Below are 15,296 nucleotides of genomic sequence, written 5' to 3'. Positions count from 1 at the left end.
CATTATGTGCTATTCTTACTGGATAATTGATAGATTCATTGAATAAATAGAAATACTCAGTTCGATTCAGTTGGTTTTTACATTCTTTAAATTACATTATCTAATATAAATCTAATATAAATTATTGTTAATCCATGCTAATTGCATTGGGAAATACATGAAAAAGGGAAAAGAAAAAATATCTTGAGATTCAAACTCTTATAAATGTATACTTCAGTGAACATATACTTTGTGTATGTTCAGTAAATTATATTTGTGATATAATTTTGATTCATTTATGAGTAATTAATTTGTGATACATCTGATATATTTGTAATGTGATAAATTACTTATGTGATATATAAGTAATTAATTTGTGATAAATTTGTGTTCCAGAAATTTGTAAGTTTTTTATTTGGAACACTTTGTGGATCTTCCCAAGAGATGTGACTTAAGAATGCTTTTTTTTTTTTCAGTGAAAGTTCTTTCAGTTTTGATTACTTCTAAGTTACTTATACATAGAAATTGTATGTTACTGTGTTTTCCAGAATGATAGGACTGACGGTTGGGTTTGACAAAAGAGATATGATGGATATAAAGTACAGGAAAGTCAGAGACGGTTGTGTGACCGATGCTGTCTTTCAAGAAATGTATATTTGTGCAAGTGTAGAATTTCTGCAGACTGTTGCAAATGTCTTTCTTGAGGCCTACACCACAGGTACTGCTGTAGAAACCAGTGTGCAAACATGGACTGCTAAGGAAGAAGGTTAGTTATTGGCTAAAGTATTTAATACTTGTTTTATTGAAGTGCTACAACAGGACTTACCTTGATCAGCCTTTTAGATCATCAAGGTAAATGCTTTAATAAATTAAAATGCTATTTTTCAGAGTAGAAGGAAAACCTTAATGTGTTTGCTGGGAGGATGTATAGTTTGCATTTTTTAAAGGTGTGAATATATATTGCATTTAAAAATTATGAAACCTGTGTTAGAATAAGTAATCGTACTGCTCTTCAGGCAGTGATTTGAATGAATTTGTCTAGTGGAAAAAAACAGAGTAAATAATGAACTGACCATACCCTTTCACAATTAAGATAGTATTTCAATTTAAAGCACTCATTTATTTTTGTTATATTTATTCCTAGCTTTAACATGCAGTTTCTCTATTATCTTTTACAATATGTCATTCACTGTGGTATACTAGAAGGAGTATCAAGTTGAGAGTTGGAAGCTAGATTAGTTTCTAGGCTTTCCAGTTAAATCATAGAGACTTTCCCCTCATTTAAAAATGTTCTTATGCTTATAGCTTCTTCAAATCTTTACTAAGGGTTGTAGTTGATTCCTTTGGGAATTAAGATTTTGTTGTTTTACTTTTTACTATTATTTCATTTTAATATTTTCTTACAAATAAGTTATTCATAATATATAGCAAATATTTATAAATAATTTATTTATTTTTATTTGTTTTAGTACCTACACAGGAATCAGAGAAGGTGGAAATTAATGTTATTATTAAAAATCCTGAAATTGTGTTTGTGGCTGACATGACAAAAAATGATGCTCCCGCCTTAGTCATTACAACACAATGTGAAATTTGCTATAAAGGTGACCTTGAAAATAGTACAATGACTGCTGCTATTAAAGATCTCCAAGTGAGAGCCTGCCCATTTCTTCCAGTCAAGAGAAAAGGCAAAATCACTACGGTAAGTTAACTATTTGATCATCTGCTTAATTGTAAACTATTTTGGATGTAGTGTAGACCATTTTAGGAAAGAAAAACTACCTACATGCTTCCCAACCTTGCTCTGTAAAATATCTTTCTCTCTGCTGCTTAGAGAGCCTAATTCAGGATATTATTTACCAACTTTGAAACTCTTTTGTTCTTCCAGATGCTGCTCATTACTGTTAGTATTTGTTGGAATATTCTCGCTAAGAAGTTGGGTTTATCTTGACACTTCTCAATTAAGATCTTTGACTTTCTAACCATGTCGATTCCAAACTGCACTTTGGACTTTGAGACTTTCTGCCAGTTGTTTCCCATGTTGTTTCAGTTTTATTGTTTTAACTTTATTCTCCTGTGTGGATGTTTTTGCTCAAATAATGCATTTTTCCTTGTCTCCATGTAACTTCATTTGAACCTTCAGCCATTTGCTTTGACATATTTCACATTGGTATTTTACTCTCTAATAACCTCTTGGCCTTCTTCCTCTTCATAACTCTACTTAAAGTTCATTTCTTTAAAGCCACCTTTTCAAATTAACTGGCTGATTCCCAGTAATCTTTAAAATACTTATAAAAATATTTGAGTTTCTAAAGGAGTAATAGAAGCATAAGTTTTTGTTTGTTTCTCTGTATTTTTTTCCTGCTGCTTGGTATGCAGCTATAGAAGCTTAAATGTTCTAAACATTGTCACCATAGAAACATAAGATGTAATTTTGTTACAATGAATACATATATATTAGTTAGGATATAAGATAAACTGTTGCCCAAATTTGCAAGACTGTTGACTCTCCACTAAGCAAAGAGAGAGAATAGAAAATGCAGGGTTTACCGATTCTCTTGTAGGTTTTGACTTAAAAGTTTTAAATATATCTTTTATTCACATCCTTTTTGGCTTGAACATAGCTGCATGACCACACTTAACTGTAATAAAGATTGAAGAATGTGGTATTTTTTTCTGAGCTACCTTGTGCTCAGATAAAACTTCTATTACTGTGGAAGAGTAGGACAGATATGAAGTTCTAGAGATCCTTCCTACAGGATAATTAGAAGTGTATTATTGAGTCACTTTTTAAATAGTTATTTTTATTAATTTGTTTATTTGACATACCTATTACCAGGAAAGTCTTTAAATAGAAATATTTTCATATTTAAACATTAATTTAGTGGTATTGATTTTTCTCTCATAGGTTTTGCAGCCCTGTGACTTGTTTTATCAAACGACTCAGATAGGTACAGATCCACAAGTGATTGATATGTCAGTAAAATCCCTGACACTAAAGGTAAATTAAAATAGCAATCATTTGAATATTTAGTGTCCTTAAAAAAATTAGTAAATCCTAGAAAGTTATTATAGCAAGTCTTTTGTTAGGCAAACAAAATAGATGTATTTGTGTTTTTGAAAATATATTTTTATGAGATATTTACAAAGTTATTTAATATATATTTTATAATGAATACTATTCTGTATTTTGTTATTGACATTTGTGTAGTTAACATCTAATATCCCTAATATGGTTGCAATTACTTATACCTCATCAGTTTAATATCTACAAGATTTGTGTAAATATTTTAACAAGTCATAATTAGTTATGGTAATTTAAAAAATTTTATAGACAGTAAATTGTATCTACTATTTTATGATAGTAATGTTAATTCAGTATTTAATTTCTCATAATCCTTCAGCAAGTATATTTAATATTTCTTGAAATAGTATGTTTGAAAGTGTTTTGTATAGATTTTTCATTAGTTTTTTTCCCCACTTAGGTTTCACCAGTTATTATAAACACTATGATTACCATAACTTCAGCACTGTATACAAATAAGGAAACTCTCCCAAAAGAAACAGCTTCTTCTACTGCACATTTATGGGAAAAGAAGGATACAAAGACTTTAAAAATGTGGTTTCTTGAAGAATCAAATGAAACTGAAAAAACAGCTCCCACAACTGAATTGGTACCCAAAGGCGAGATGATAAAAATGAACATTGATTCTATTTTTATAGTTCTTGAGGCTGGAGTTGGTCATAGAACAGTGCCTATGCTTTTGGCAAAGTCACGTTTTTCAGGGGAAGGCAAAAACTGGAGTTCCCTAATAAATCTGCACTGTCAGCTTGAGCTAGAAGTAAGCATATTTTTCCAATTTTATAACAGATAATAATACATATGGAATATTATGGAATCTTATGTAGCTATCTAAATTAAGCTTACTGCAAATATGATGTTGAGTGGAAAACTTTTGAGAAAAAGTTTTCAAATTTTTCCCTTGAACAATTGCTTTTATGTATACGTTCCTTTTAAAGTACATGTCCACATTAAGTTTATATTTCAACTGATTTTGTCAACTTAAAGGTAATATGTTATTTGACAGTTGTTGATTAGATTCAGAATTTTTTAAGAGTTAAAGTTGAGGCCAGGCCCAGTGGCTAACACCTGTAATCCCAGCACTTTGGTAGGCCAAAGCAGAAGGATTGCTTGAGCCCAGGAGTTCAGGAGCAGCCTGGGCAACATAGCAAAACCTCGTCTCTACTAAAAATACAAAATATTAGCCTGTGGTGGTAGCTCACACTTGTAGACTTAGCTATTCAAGAGACTGAGGTGGGAGGATCACTTGAGAATAGCTGGGAAGTCAAGGCTGCGGTGAGCTGAGATCGCACCACTGCACTTCAGCCTGGGGGACAAAGTGAGACCCAGCCTCAAAAAAGAAGAGAGTTAAAGTTGAATACCTTTTTTTTTAAAGGTTATAGTCCAAATTTCTGAATATCTGGATAATAATCTCTTATAGAAATATAAAGAATTAGAAAGACATGCCTTACACTTTTATATAATGTAGAATCAAGGAAAGATGCCTAAAAAGGGGTTTTATCTGGACTAAATTGTGAAGAGCAAATATGTATTATGAAATTAGCCAGGTGAGGAAAGTGCTGAGGGAGTGCTTAAAGGAAGCTACTGAATGGCATGTATACTGGTGTTTGCATAGATGAAATGATAGGACTTAAAAACATGTTGGGAAACAGAATGGAAGATCATTTTTAATGAAAAATTCTCTCTGTAGGTTCATTATTATAATGAAATGTTTGGTGTATGGGAGCCTCTGCTCGAACCCTTAGAAATTGATCAGACTGAGGATTTTAGACCATGGAATCTTGGTATCAAGGTATATGTGTGTTTTTAAATACTTTGTTTTTTAAAGAACAGATTTAGATTCACAGCAAAATTGAGAAGAAGGAACAGATATTTCCCATATACCCCCTACTTCTGCATATGTACAGCCCCCCCCTTTATTAACTAACGTTCCCCCATCATGGTATATTTGAAATCTGAAAAATATTTTCCAAAATTGAGAATGTTTATACCACACTAGACACTTTATTTTAATCACAATAAAGTTCAGGTTGTCTCATCATAAGCCTTGCCCACATGCTTCCTTGTTTGACCTTTGAATATAATTTTCAAATCAAAGGCCAATGTTGCCTATGCTTCTAATACAGTTAATTATGTAGCAAGTGTTATGTGCCAGACATGGTTCTAACTAGCTTATCTTTAATCCTTACAACAATTCTTGGAGGAAGAGAGAGTTTTTATCCCTAGTTTAACATGTAGCGGGACTGAGACCAGGGCAGTTAAGAGACTTCTTGAAGTAATAATAGCTACAAAGTGGAAGAGATGGGGTGCAAATCCAGCTGCACAGGGGTTAAATCCATTCTAAACCACTATGCTATAATGCTTCTATCATCTTGTAGGTTGTTATTTATCCCGAGTTTCCTTCATCCTCTGTGTGTGTGTGTGTGTGTGTGTAAGAACATACTTATTTGAAATACATTGTGGGTTTATGTAATCATGAGAATCAGGGCCTTAGATGGATGGAATTTTGCTTCAGAAGCAAGAGACTGCAGAATTACGTGTTTCCTACCTAATAATGACTTTGTCAAGCTGTAGACAGCTTATCAGTGGCTTAAAGCTAGTTAAATTAACAATGAAGGTGGCTAACTTCGCATGTTTAGCTTTTTTCTTATTACATCTTTAATTTTATTTTCCAGGTATTTTAGATGAAGGATTTGAGTAAAGGAATTCCTTGGTGGTTTTTAGGTTACTGCATGTATCTGTGACTCCTAAAAAATGTAAAGGGTATTGATTCTTATGAGCTCTAGGTTTATAGCACTGTTCTGCTACTCTTGTCTGCCTTTCTAAGTCCCTGGGTTTCTGTTCTTTTATTATTAGCATGGCCAATACACTAAATTACTTTTCTTGGTCTGAATTTTTATGTTGCTTTGAAGTATGTGCTTCTATATTCAGATGTCAGATACACAGAGTAATTTTAGGTTTTTATTTTTCCTTCTGAATTTTATCTGCCATTTTACTATCAGTAAGGATGACATGATTGATTTTCTCTAATACTTCTGTCCTGTATGACCTTAGTTGGCTGATGTCCGAGTAATTTCAGTAAGGCAGTAGAACGTACTGAAATTAGAACAGATAAAATGTATTAATGTCTCTAGTGTTGTTAATTGGGATTTGTCTAGTCATGTTGTGCTCCTAGAAATAAATTTTTGTTATATTTCTATAATTTATCATTTTAGATGAAAAAGAAAGCAAAAAAGGCCATTGTTGAGTCAGATCGTGAGGAAGAAAACTACAAAGTGCCAGAATATAAAACTGTCATCAGTTTCCATTCAAAAGACCAATTAAACATTACATTATCCAAATGTGGTCTTGTAATGTTAAATAATTTAGTTAAGGTAAGAAAAGAAATTCAAAACTTTAAATATTGAGATACTTGTCTGAGTTGATCTGTCTGTTGAATAAGAAGTTTAATAACTTAGTTATTTTTCATTTGTCCTTTAATGTTCTGCTTGTTGTTTGATTTTACACTTTTCATTTAATTTAAGATAATTTTTTCTTACTAGGCATTTACAGAAGCTGCCACTGGCTCTTCAGCTGACTTCGTAAGGGATCTAGCACCGTTTATGATTTTAAATTCACTTGGACTTACTGTCTCTGTTTCGCCAAGTGATTCTTTTAGTGTACTCAACATTCCTATGGCAAAATCATACGTACTGAAAAATGAAGAGAGTTTAAATATGGATTATGTCCGAACCAAGGACAATGATCATTTCAGTGCAATGACTAGCCTAAGCAGCAAACTCTTCTTCATTCTTCTTAGTAAGTAATTGATATATTACGTTTCTGGGACTCTTTCGTTTTAAATTACAATTTACATGTTATTTTACTCTTTCTTAGAATCTTAGCAAGGTTTTCTTGTTATTTATTTATTTATTTTTGATCTCCTTTCTAACAGGTCAAGAACTGTTTTTTGTCTTTGCAGTGTCTTGGTTACTGTTGTTACTAAATCTTTGTATTCCAAACTTTTTATTTATCCACTGCATTATTTACAGCATGGCAATTTACTGCTTTATTGTTGGGAGGAAAAATATTAAATCTCACCCCATTCAGCTTTTACAGACCATAGATATTTAGATGTTTATGGGGGTTCTTTTAATCACTTTGGTATCACTTGATAGTATTCCACCAGTTTTGCAACTGAATGAACTCAAAGTTTGAATTCATGCAAATAGCAATTTTTAACAGTTTTAGGATTTGTAAGTAGTCTTTTTTGTGTTCTGCCTATTGAGGTGAAGGTTTTTCCTTTTGTTTTTTCTGCTTCCCAGAATTTTTTCATTTTTATTGAAGGTGAAATATATACATTCTTAAATTATCATAATATGTAGTCATCGTGAAGTTAAATAGTCCCAAAGCCTCACCTACACCACTTTTTGATACTCTAAGTTTAAGTAATTATTGAGGAGGGCATCGTTTAAAAGATTAATTAGACGTGGGAGGGTAGGCTACTAAAATAGCTTGTGTTTCTAGTTAGAAAATAATGTGACACGTGTTTCAGGTGTTGTTATAGCATTGTAATTAATGTTCTTGTTAATTTTACCTGTTTTTTTTTTTTGAACTAACATTTTTATGGATAGGGTGGTAAATGAAATTTATGCAAGTAAGTAATTTCATCCCCAATATAACATATGCTTTAGGTAAATATATATAAAATTTTGTTTAATCAAGTTCAAGATATAAGAGAGTGACACAAGCTGTTGGAAAAATAAAAAACAAAAATTTAAGTCACCTCGATATTTACCATGTCTACCAAAAGGTAGAATACACTCTGGTTATTCTGACAGCAAGCTAGACGTCAGTATTCTTGTATTTTATAGTAATTGCTCTCATTACTCATTTTTGAAAGATTTGCTATTGTTGTCTTAGTTTAAACTCCTGTATGCGATTTTTTTCATGAATGCTGTGGAAATATATGGTGGTTTCTTAAAATATCCTTTTTATGGACTATATCCAAAGACTTTAGTGATTATTATTTATAAGTTTAAGAATTATCTGATATTTGTAATATATAACATGCAAAATTAATATGTAATGAATCATAAAAACCTTTAAACATACTTATTTAATTTAGCACCTGTTAACCATTCTACTGCTGATAAGATTCCTTTAACAAAAGTGGGGCGACGTCTGTACACTGTACGACACAGAGAGTCTGGAGTTGAAAGATCTATTGTTTGTCAAATTGATACAGTGGAAGGAAGTAAGAAGGTCACAATTCGCTCCCCAGTGCAGGTATGAAATGATCAGTTTTGGGGCATGTCCTGTTACGCATATCTTATGCTAATTAAAAAAAAAAAATAAAGCAAATTATTACCAAAAGAATATAAACCATAACAGAAATGCAGCTGATATCAAAAAGAAAACTCATTACCAGCAGTTATGCTACTTGGATATGACCAGTGGTAGGAATTTGTTCAATATACTTCTTAGAATTTTTAATAGGAATATTTTGTAAAATCATCTTAGCGTTTTTTTTAATAAATAAAATACTCAACAGTGTTTTGCTTTAGGTCTTTGTAATATATTTATATCATTTCTATTTGATTAGATAATTTTTAGAGAAATGAAGAAAAAATTGTACAGTTTTATTTAGGTATGTACAATAAACTACATATATTTTAAGTTGATGAGTTTTGACACAAAAATGCACCTTTGAAACCTTCATCACAGTGAATATAATGAACATATTTATTTCTTAGAAAAATTTCCTATTTTCCCACTTTACCATTGCTAGGCATCCACTGATCTGTCCTCATTGTATATTAGTTACATGGTCTAGGACTTTACATAGATGGAATACAGTACAGATGGAGTTTGACTTTCATTCAGAAAAATTTTGTATGTATGTATCAACTTATGTGTATCCATGTTGTTGCTCAGTAGTAACGACATGGATACATAAGTTGACACATACTATATACAGTAATCTATTATATGGATATGCCACATACCCATTTTGAGTGAACCTTTGTATACAGTATGAAGTTAAGGATTAAGGTTTTTTTTTCTTCACCATATGCTTTTTTTCCAGAGGATTCTAGGTCCTTCTCATTTTTATTTAAACTTGAGAATCAGGTTATCAATTTTATAAAAAATCTGGATAAAATGGGCTTGTCCTTGAATTTTTAAATACTGATTGATAATATTTATTAATACAAGTTATATTAACCTCTATTTGCAGACTTACTAGACTCTCATATTCTAGTAGATTTTTGTAGATTTAGATAGTTTTGATAGCTGCAAATGAAGACATTTTTACATTTTCCTTTCCAATCTGGATGTGCTTTATTTTATCTGGTTTTTATTGCCTATCACACTGGCTAGAATACAATTTGAGTAGAAGTGGTGAGAGCGTATGTTTTTGCCTTGTCCACTCTTTCACCATTAAACATGATTTGTGTTGTAGTTTCATAGATGCCTTTTCTTAGGTTGAAAACATTCCCTTCTATTCCTAGTGTGCTGAGAGTTTTTATCAGAGTTGATTTTGGATTTTGTCAGATGCTTTTTCTGTGGGAGAGGAAGATACGTTTTTTAATTTGTAGTATGATGAATTATATTCACTGATCTTTTTAGAATGTTAGATCAACCTTGCATTCCTAGAATTAATCTCACATAATCATGAAGTCTTACTAACCTTTTAGTATATTGTTGGATTTTGCATTTATATTCGTGAGGGATATTTGTCTAGAGTTTTAATGTCTTCCTCCCTCCCTTGCTGCCTTCCTTCCCTCCCTCCCTCCTTTCTTCTGTCCGTCAGTCCGTCTTGCTCTGTGCCCAGGCCGGAGTGCAGTGGTGCCATCATGGCTCACTGCAGCCACACTTGCCTGGGTTTAAGCAATCCTCCTGTCTCAGCCTCCCGAGCAGCTAGGACTATAGATGCACATCACCACACCTATTCTGCCATCTTGCTCCGCCTCTCGTTGTTTAACTTTTTAACTCATTAAAGCAGCAGTTCCCAACCTTGTTCACACCAGGGACCTGTTTCATGGAAGACAATTTTTCCATGGGTTGGGGGCTGGGGCATATGGTCTCAGGATCCCTTTCTCAGGAATAGAAAGCTCCATCCATAGTGTGTCCCCATCCTCTGCAAGAACACCAAGTTAACAACTATCTTCACAGAAGAAACACCTTCATAAGTTGAATGTGAAGTTTATTTGAAATAATATGTATAATCAGAAAATATGTTAGAAAACTTGCAGTTAATGTCTGTTGTGGAATGCTGTGGATGTTCGTTATTTTGATAGTGGACTTTCAAGTTTATTATAATACAGATGTCTTTATCCACACCATGAAATTTAGAAAACATTGACATTTAAAAATGTTTCCCTCAAATTAAAAAATATATATATGAAGTTGAAGTCAGCTGTTTTGTTTCCCTCTTAGTTCACATTCCCTCCTTCTTTCTTCCTTGAGGTAATACCAATTTGGTGATATCTTGTATTTATTTTTAGTACCATATTTTTAAAACTATTATTCCTGTTGAGAAAATACATACTTGTGTTTTTAGTGTCTTATAGAAATGTTACACTGCTCACTTTATTTTGCTGTGTTCTGTTTTCATCCAAATATTTGAAGTGTAATCATATACGGATACATAGGTCATTATTTTAATGATTTTACATGATAATATCAATTTGAAGAAAATTTTCTTATTTATTCTTGAGATAGTTTTCATTTTTGATTTTTTATAATAAAATCAGTGCCATAGTGAGTATCAGTGTTTTGAATGAATGTAGTGAACATGAATTAATACACATATGTAAACATTTCTCTGGGTATATAACTAGCAACAGAATTGCTAAGAAGAAAGTATATTTTCATTTTTACTAAGTTTTTGTCGAATTACTCTTCATAGTTACTTTATCAATTTACATTCTACCAGTAGTGTATGTGAGTTCCTGTTCACATCATTTTCAACTGTTGATGCTACCATACTTCTGATTTTTTTTTTGCAGTTTGTTGTTTGTTGGTATTAAAAGATATTCTATGAATATAATTTGTATTTTCTTGATTACTAGGAATGTCAAATATCTTTTCATCTGTTTATTGGTCAGTTTTTCCATTCTGTGAATCACCTGTTTACATTCTGTTCTTGTTTTCCTCTTCATTGCAATTTTCTTAATGATTTTTAGGATTTTTGAACATGTTGTGGTTATAAACCTTTTGTTGAGTATATTACAGATGTTTCCCAGTCTGTGTATTATCAGTTTTATCATTCAAATATTTAAAATTTTGATTTTTTTCTATGAAATTTTTCTATTTTTGTCTATACAAAGCCATGTTTCTAAACAGAGTAGTTTAGTAATTAGTTTAGATTCTTAGATTAATTAAAGGAACTAAATTCTTTTAGTTCCTATCCTAAAGTCAAGAAGGTATTATCTTATTCTCCTCTAGGATGCTTAAAGGTTGTTTTTGAGATTTCCTTTTATATATATAAAACTGTAGAAATTTTTCTTGTATGTTTTAGGATAAATAATATGTATGTTTTTTTCAGTTTATATAAGCAAGATGAATATTGCCTGATAGTTCTTTTGTTAAGATATTTACTTGGAAATATTTTTTTACATGTCTTTAGATTCTTAGATTAATTATACTAAATATTATTTGTTTTTCTTTCCCAGATAAGAAATCATTTTTCAGTCCCGCTCTCTGTTTATGAAGGGGATACCTTATTGGGAACTGTCTCACCTGAAAATGAATTCAACATACCATTAGGCTCTTATCGGTATTTTTTCTTTATCATTTTATTTACCCTAAGAATTTTTAGTTCTGATTTTGTATGGATAACTTTGATCAAATCCATCCTGCTAATAGCTTATCTGACTTATTTAGATTTCAGTGCACTTAGATCTTTAAAAAGAAGTATTATTTAATTTATTATAGCAGCTTATACGAAGCATATTACATATGCTTTTTCTCTTAAATATAATATTTTGATTGTAATATAACCATCAGCATAGTCATATGATTATGAGTTTTAAAAATGTCTAATAATTATGTTTGGTGGTTTCTGAATTTAGATATACTATTATGAAGTAATTTTTACTTTTCAAAGGTTTTATAATGGAATTTTTTTGAAATTCCTTTAGTAAATGGAATATTTTATCCTTTTCTCTGCACATTTGTTCATTGTTAAGGGATAGAGTTGTAAGTAGAAGTATATACTACATTAATCTTAAATATGTAAAGTAATTAAATTTGATATATGTTTTAAGAACATAAAATTATAACAGAAGATGAGTTATGAGCTAGTTTCATAGATTTTATATCATAACAAGTATTAATCAAGGTATGTACTCTGGTACTGAAAATAATCTCTTATATGGAAATTGAACCCTATTGGAGAATAAAACTTTCCTCAGAATTAAGCACTGTAGTTTGTTTACCATTTTATTTTAGAATACACACTAGAAATAGGTACTTACCTCAGTACTACAGAAGGACAGAGGCAAAACCACAAGCAGTACTTACCTGTTCCCTGCCTTCATTTGTTCTAACGCTTGTCCAGAAGTTCAGAATGGGATCCTTAATGCTCCGAAGGCAGTCTAGCAGGTTTAGGCATTTCTGCTATGTTTTTGTGACTCTGTCCATAGTAGAGAAAACAGTACCTTTATACTTTTTTCCAAGGCTAAATATTGATTTGTTACATAATAGTTAATCCATCTTAATGACAATTATTAGTGACTAAGTACTTAATTCATCTTAATGAGAATTGTTAGTTACTAAATACTTATTACACCTTAACTAGAATTATTATTGACTAACCAACTTGGATTTCTCATTAGGTATTCTTTTAATCTAGTATTTCAGTGTAGGTGCACTTACATTTAACATGTGAGGTCTTAAATTAACAAATGGCTATCTTTGCCTATTTTCATGTTTAGATTAATGATAGGGATAAATATAGATACAGATAAATATAGGAAAATAATTTATATTTTATTGAAATATTTAAATAGAATTTAAATATACTGATTTTTTAATTCATTTAACAAATATTTATCAAGGTTTTCTGTGGGTGAGGCACTCAATACCAAGATGAATTGGATGTGGCTATTGCCATCGAAAGATTGATATATTACATAAATGTATAAGATAGGAAACAGTAGGAGAAAGTGTTATAGTTGTCAAAAACTATAGACAACACAAAGGGATTGATGACTGACTCCTGGGCGAGGTACATGAAGTACAGTAACATACGTAATGTAGTAATATGAAGATTAGATGAAAAGGAACTATCTAAGGAATGAGTGCATGAACAAAGATAAGGAAACATGAAAGCATAGCATTATAAGGAATAGTTGGGAATTCATTGGAATGTAGAGTGCATGTTGGAAGATAAAATTTGAAAGATAATTTAAGTTCACAGTTAGGTGGATGCTCCCTCATTTTCTTGCTCCATTTTTATAAATTTTATCTCCATCTATTAATTTAATCTGTTTTTTTCTTCTTGTCTCAGAGCATTTGATACTCTGTTTCAAGACATTCACACTACTATCTCTTCTCATTTAATACCTCCTACCATTGATTATCTTTCTCTCTTGTTTTCTTCATTCATTCCTTGAACTTCTCTTTGACCTTTTATATTTCTCTTACTCAGATCTTCTCTTCAGAGCACTGTTTTTGGGAAAATTGTCCCTTTGCAAACACCTTGCAGTCTGTCTAGAAAGAGCCAACCACATTCTACTCTCTGCCCTCAGTATACTCTAGACATATGTTTTTTGGTACCTATCACAATGCAGTAGTTATCTTTTAACATTGCATTTCCCACCTGATTATGATCTTACTCATTTGTTTGTTTTCAATTTTGCCTTCTCATTGTTACATAATCGGTCCAATAAATGTTTTGGTAAACTGGATAAGTGTATTACCATTAGTTCAATTTGGAGAAAATTAAGTTTTTATCTTTAAGTATTAGAAGTAAGAGTGGAACTCACGCCTGTAATCCCAGCACTTTGGGAGACTGAGGTGGGTGGATCACTAGGTCAAGAGATTGAGACCATCCTATCCTGGTCAACATGGTGAAACCCCGTCTCTACTGAAAATACAAAAAATTAGCTGGACATGTGGTGCATGCCTGTAATCCCAGCTACTCAGGAGGCTGAGGCAGGAGAATTGCCTGAACCCAGGAGGCAGAGGTTGCGGTGAGCCGAGATCGCGCCATTGCACTCCAGCCTGGGTAACAAAAGCGAAACTCCGTCTCAAAAAAAAAAAAAAAAAAAAAAGAAGTAAGAGTGGAAAATAGAGTAAAAATTATAGAAGGAATGTAGAAGTAAAAGAGGCCATATCTGTTAACTGTTTAACAAATAATTTAAATGCTTAAGTCAGGGAAGAAGGAAGTCTGATATTGTTTCAAAGTCCAGGGTACCAGGAGCTGGAAGTCACTGAAAAAGGACACGTAGAAAAGTGGCAGAGTGGGCCCAGTGTTCAGTCTAGCAAATTTAATGTGCTAGAATAAATATATTATTAAATATGATATATAAATAATATTTATGTATCAATTATGATATATTTATATATATTTAAAATATAAATATATCATAGATATTTAACATTTTAGCACTAGAGCTTAGGAAAATAATCAGGGCTGGAGATATTTTTGACTGTCATTCATCTGTAAAGGACAGTGTCATAGCTAGTTTTACAAATATAAAAATATTTCTGAAATGTTTATTCTTGGCTACAGCATGGGTTCTAAAATTATTAAGTATAAAATATTGCTGAAATGTAAACAGTGTAATATTAAAATATAAAGATTAATCATGTGACAACCAGTAATTTTGTCACAGTTTTCTTAAAACCACTCTTGTGCAATGGCAGCAAAAACCAAAATTGACAAATGGGATCTAATTAAACTAAAGAGCTTCTGCACATCAGAAGAAACTATCATCAGAGTGAACAGGCAACCTACAGAATGGGAGAAAATTTTTACAATCTATCCATCAGACAAAGGGCTAATATCCAGAATCTATAAAGAACTGAAACAAATTTACAAGAAAAAGCAACCCCATCAAAAAGTGGGCGAAGGATATGAACAGACACTTCTCAAAAGAAGACATTTATGTGGCCAAAAAACGTACGAAAAAAAGCTCATCATCAGTGGTCATTAGAGAAATGCAAATCACAACCCCAATGAGAAACCTCTCATGCCAGTTAGAATGGTGATCATTAAAAAGTCAGGAAACAACAGATGCTGGAG

At 31.7% G+C, this 15,296-nt stretch overlaps 1 protein-coding gene across 6 annotated transcripts in view; it reads left to right on the top strand.

The window, feature by feature from the left end:
• VPS13A (vacuolar protein sorting 13 homolog A) overlaps nucleotides 1-15,296 on the top strand; it is a 226,450-nt gene that overhangs the window by 121,903 nt on the left and 89,251 nt on the right. For all 6 annotated transcript variants that reach the window (XM_064361629.1, XM_064361630.1, XM_064361634.1 and 3 more), the window contains 9 exons: nucleotides 528-745; nucleotides 1,449-1,681; nucleotides 2,888-2,980; nucleotides 3,465-3,821; nucleotides 4,752-4,853; nucleotides 6,277-6,435; nucleotides 6,604-6,859; nucleotides 8,169-8,329; nucleotides 11,719-11,822. In XM_064361629.1, coding sequence (XP_064217699.1) covers nucleotides 528-745; nucleotides 1,449-1,681; nucleotides 2,888-2,980; nucleotides 3,465-3,821; nucleotides 4,752-4,853; nucleotides 6,277-6,435; nucleotides 6,604-6,859; nucleotides 8,169-8,329; nucleotides 11,719-11,822 — 1,683 coding nt within the window. The remainder of the gene's footprint in view (nucleotides 1-527; nucleotides 746-1,448; nucleotides 1,682-2,887; nucleotides 2,981-3,464; nucleotides 3,822-4,751; nucleotides 4,854-6,276; nucleotides 6,436-6,603; nucleotides 6,860-8,168; nucleotides 8,330-11,718; nucleotides 11,823-15,296) is intronic.

The sequence above is a fragment of the Aotus nancymaae genome, unplaced genomic scaffold, assembly GCF_030222135.1.
Source record: "Aotus nancymaae isolate 86718 unplaced genomic scaffold, 86718_ANA_hifiasm-v0.15.2.pri h1tg000041l, whole genome shotgun sequence".
In the NCBI taxonomy this organism is placed as follows: Eukaryota; Metazoa; Chordata; class Mammalia; order Primates; family Aotidae; genus Aotus; species Aotus nancymaae.
The sequence above is the reverse complement of the archived record's forward strand: the minus strand, read 5'-3'. Positions and strand labels throughout refer to the sequence as shown.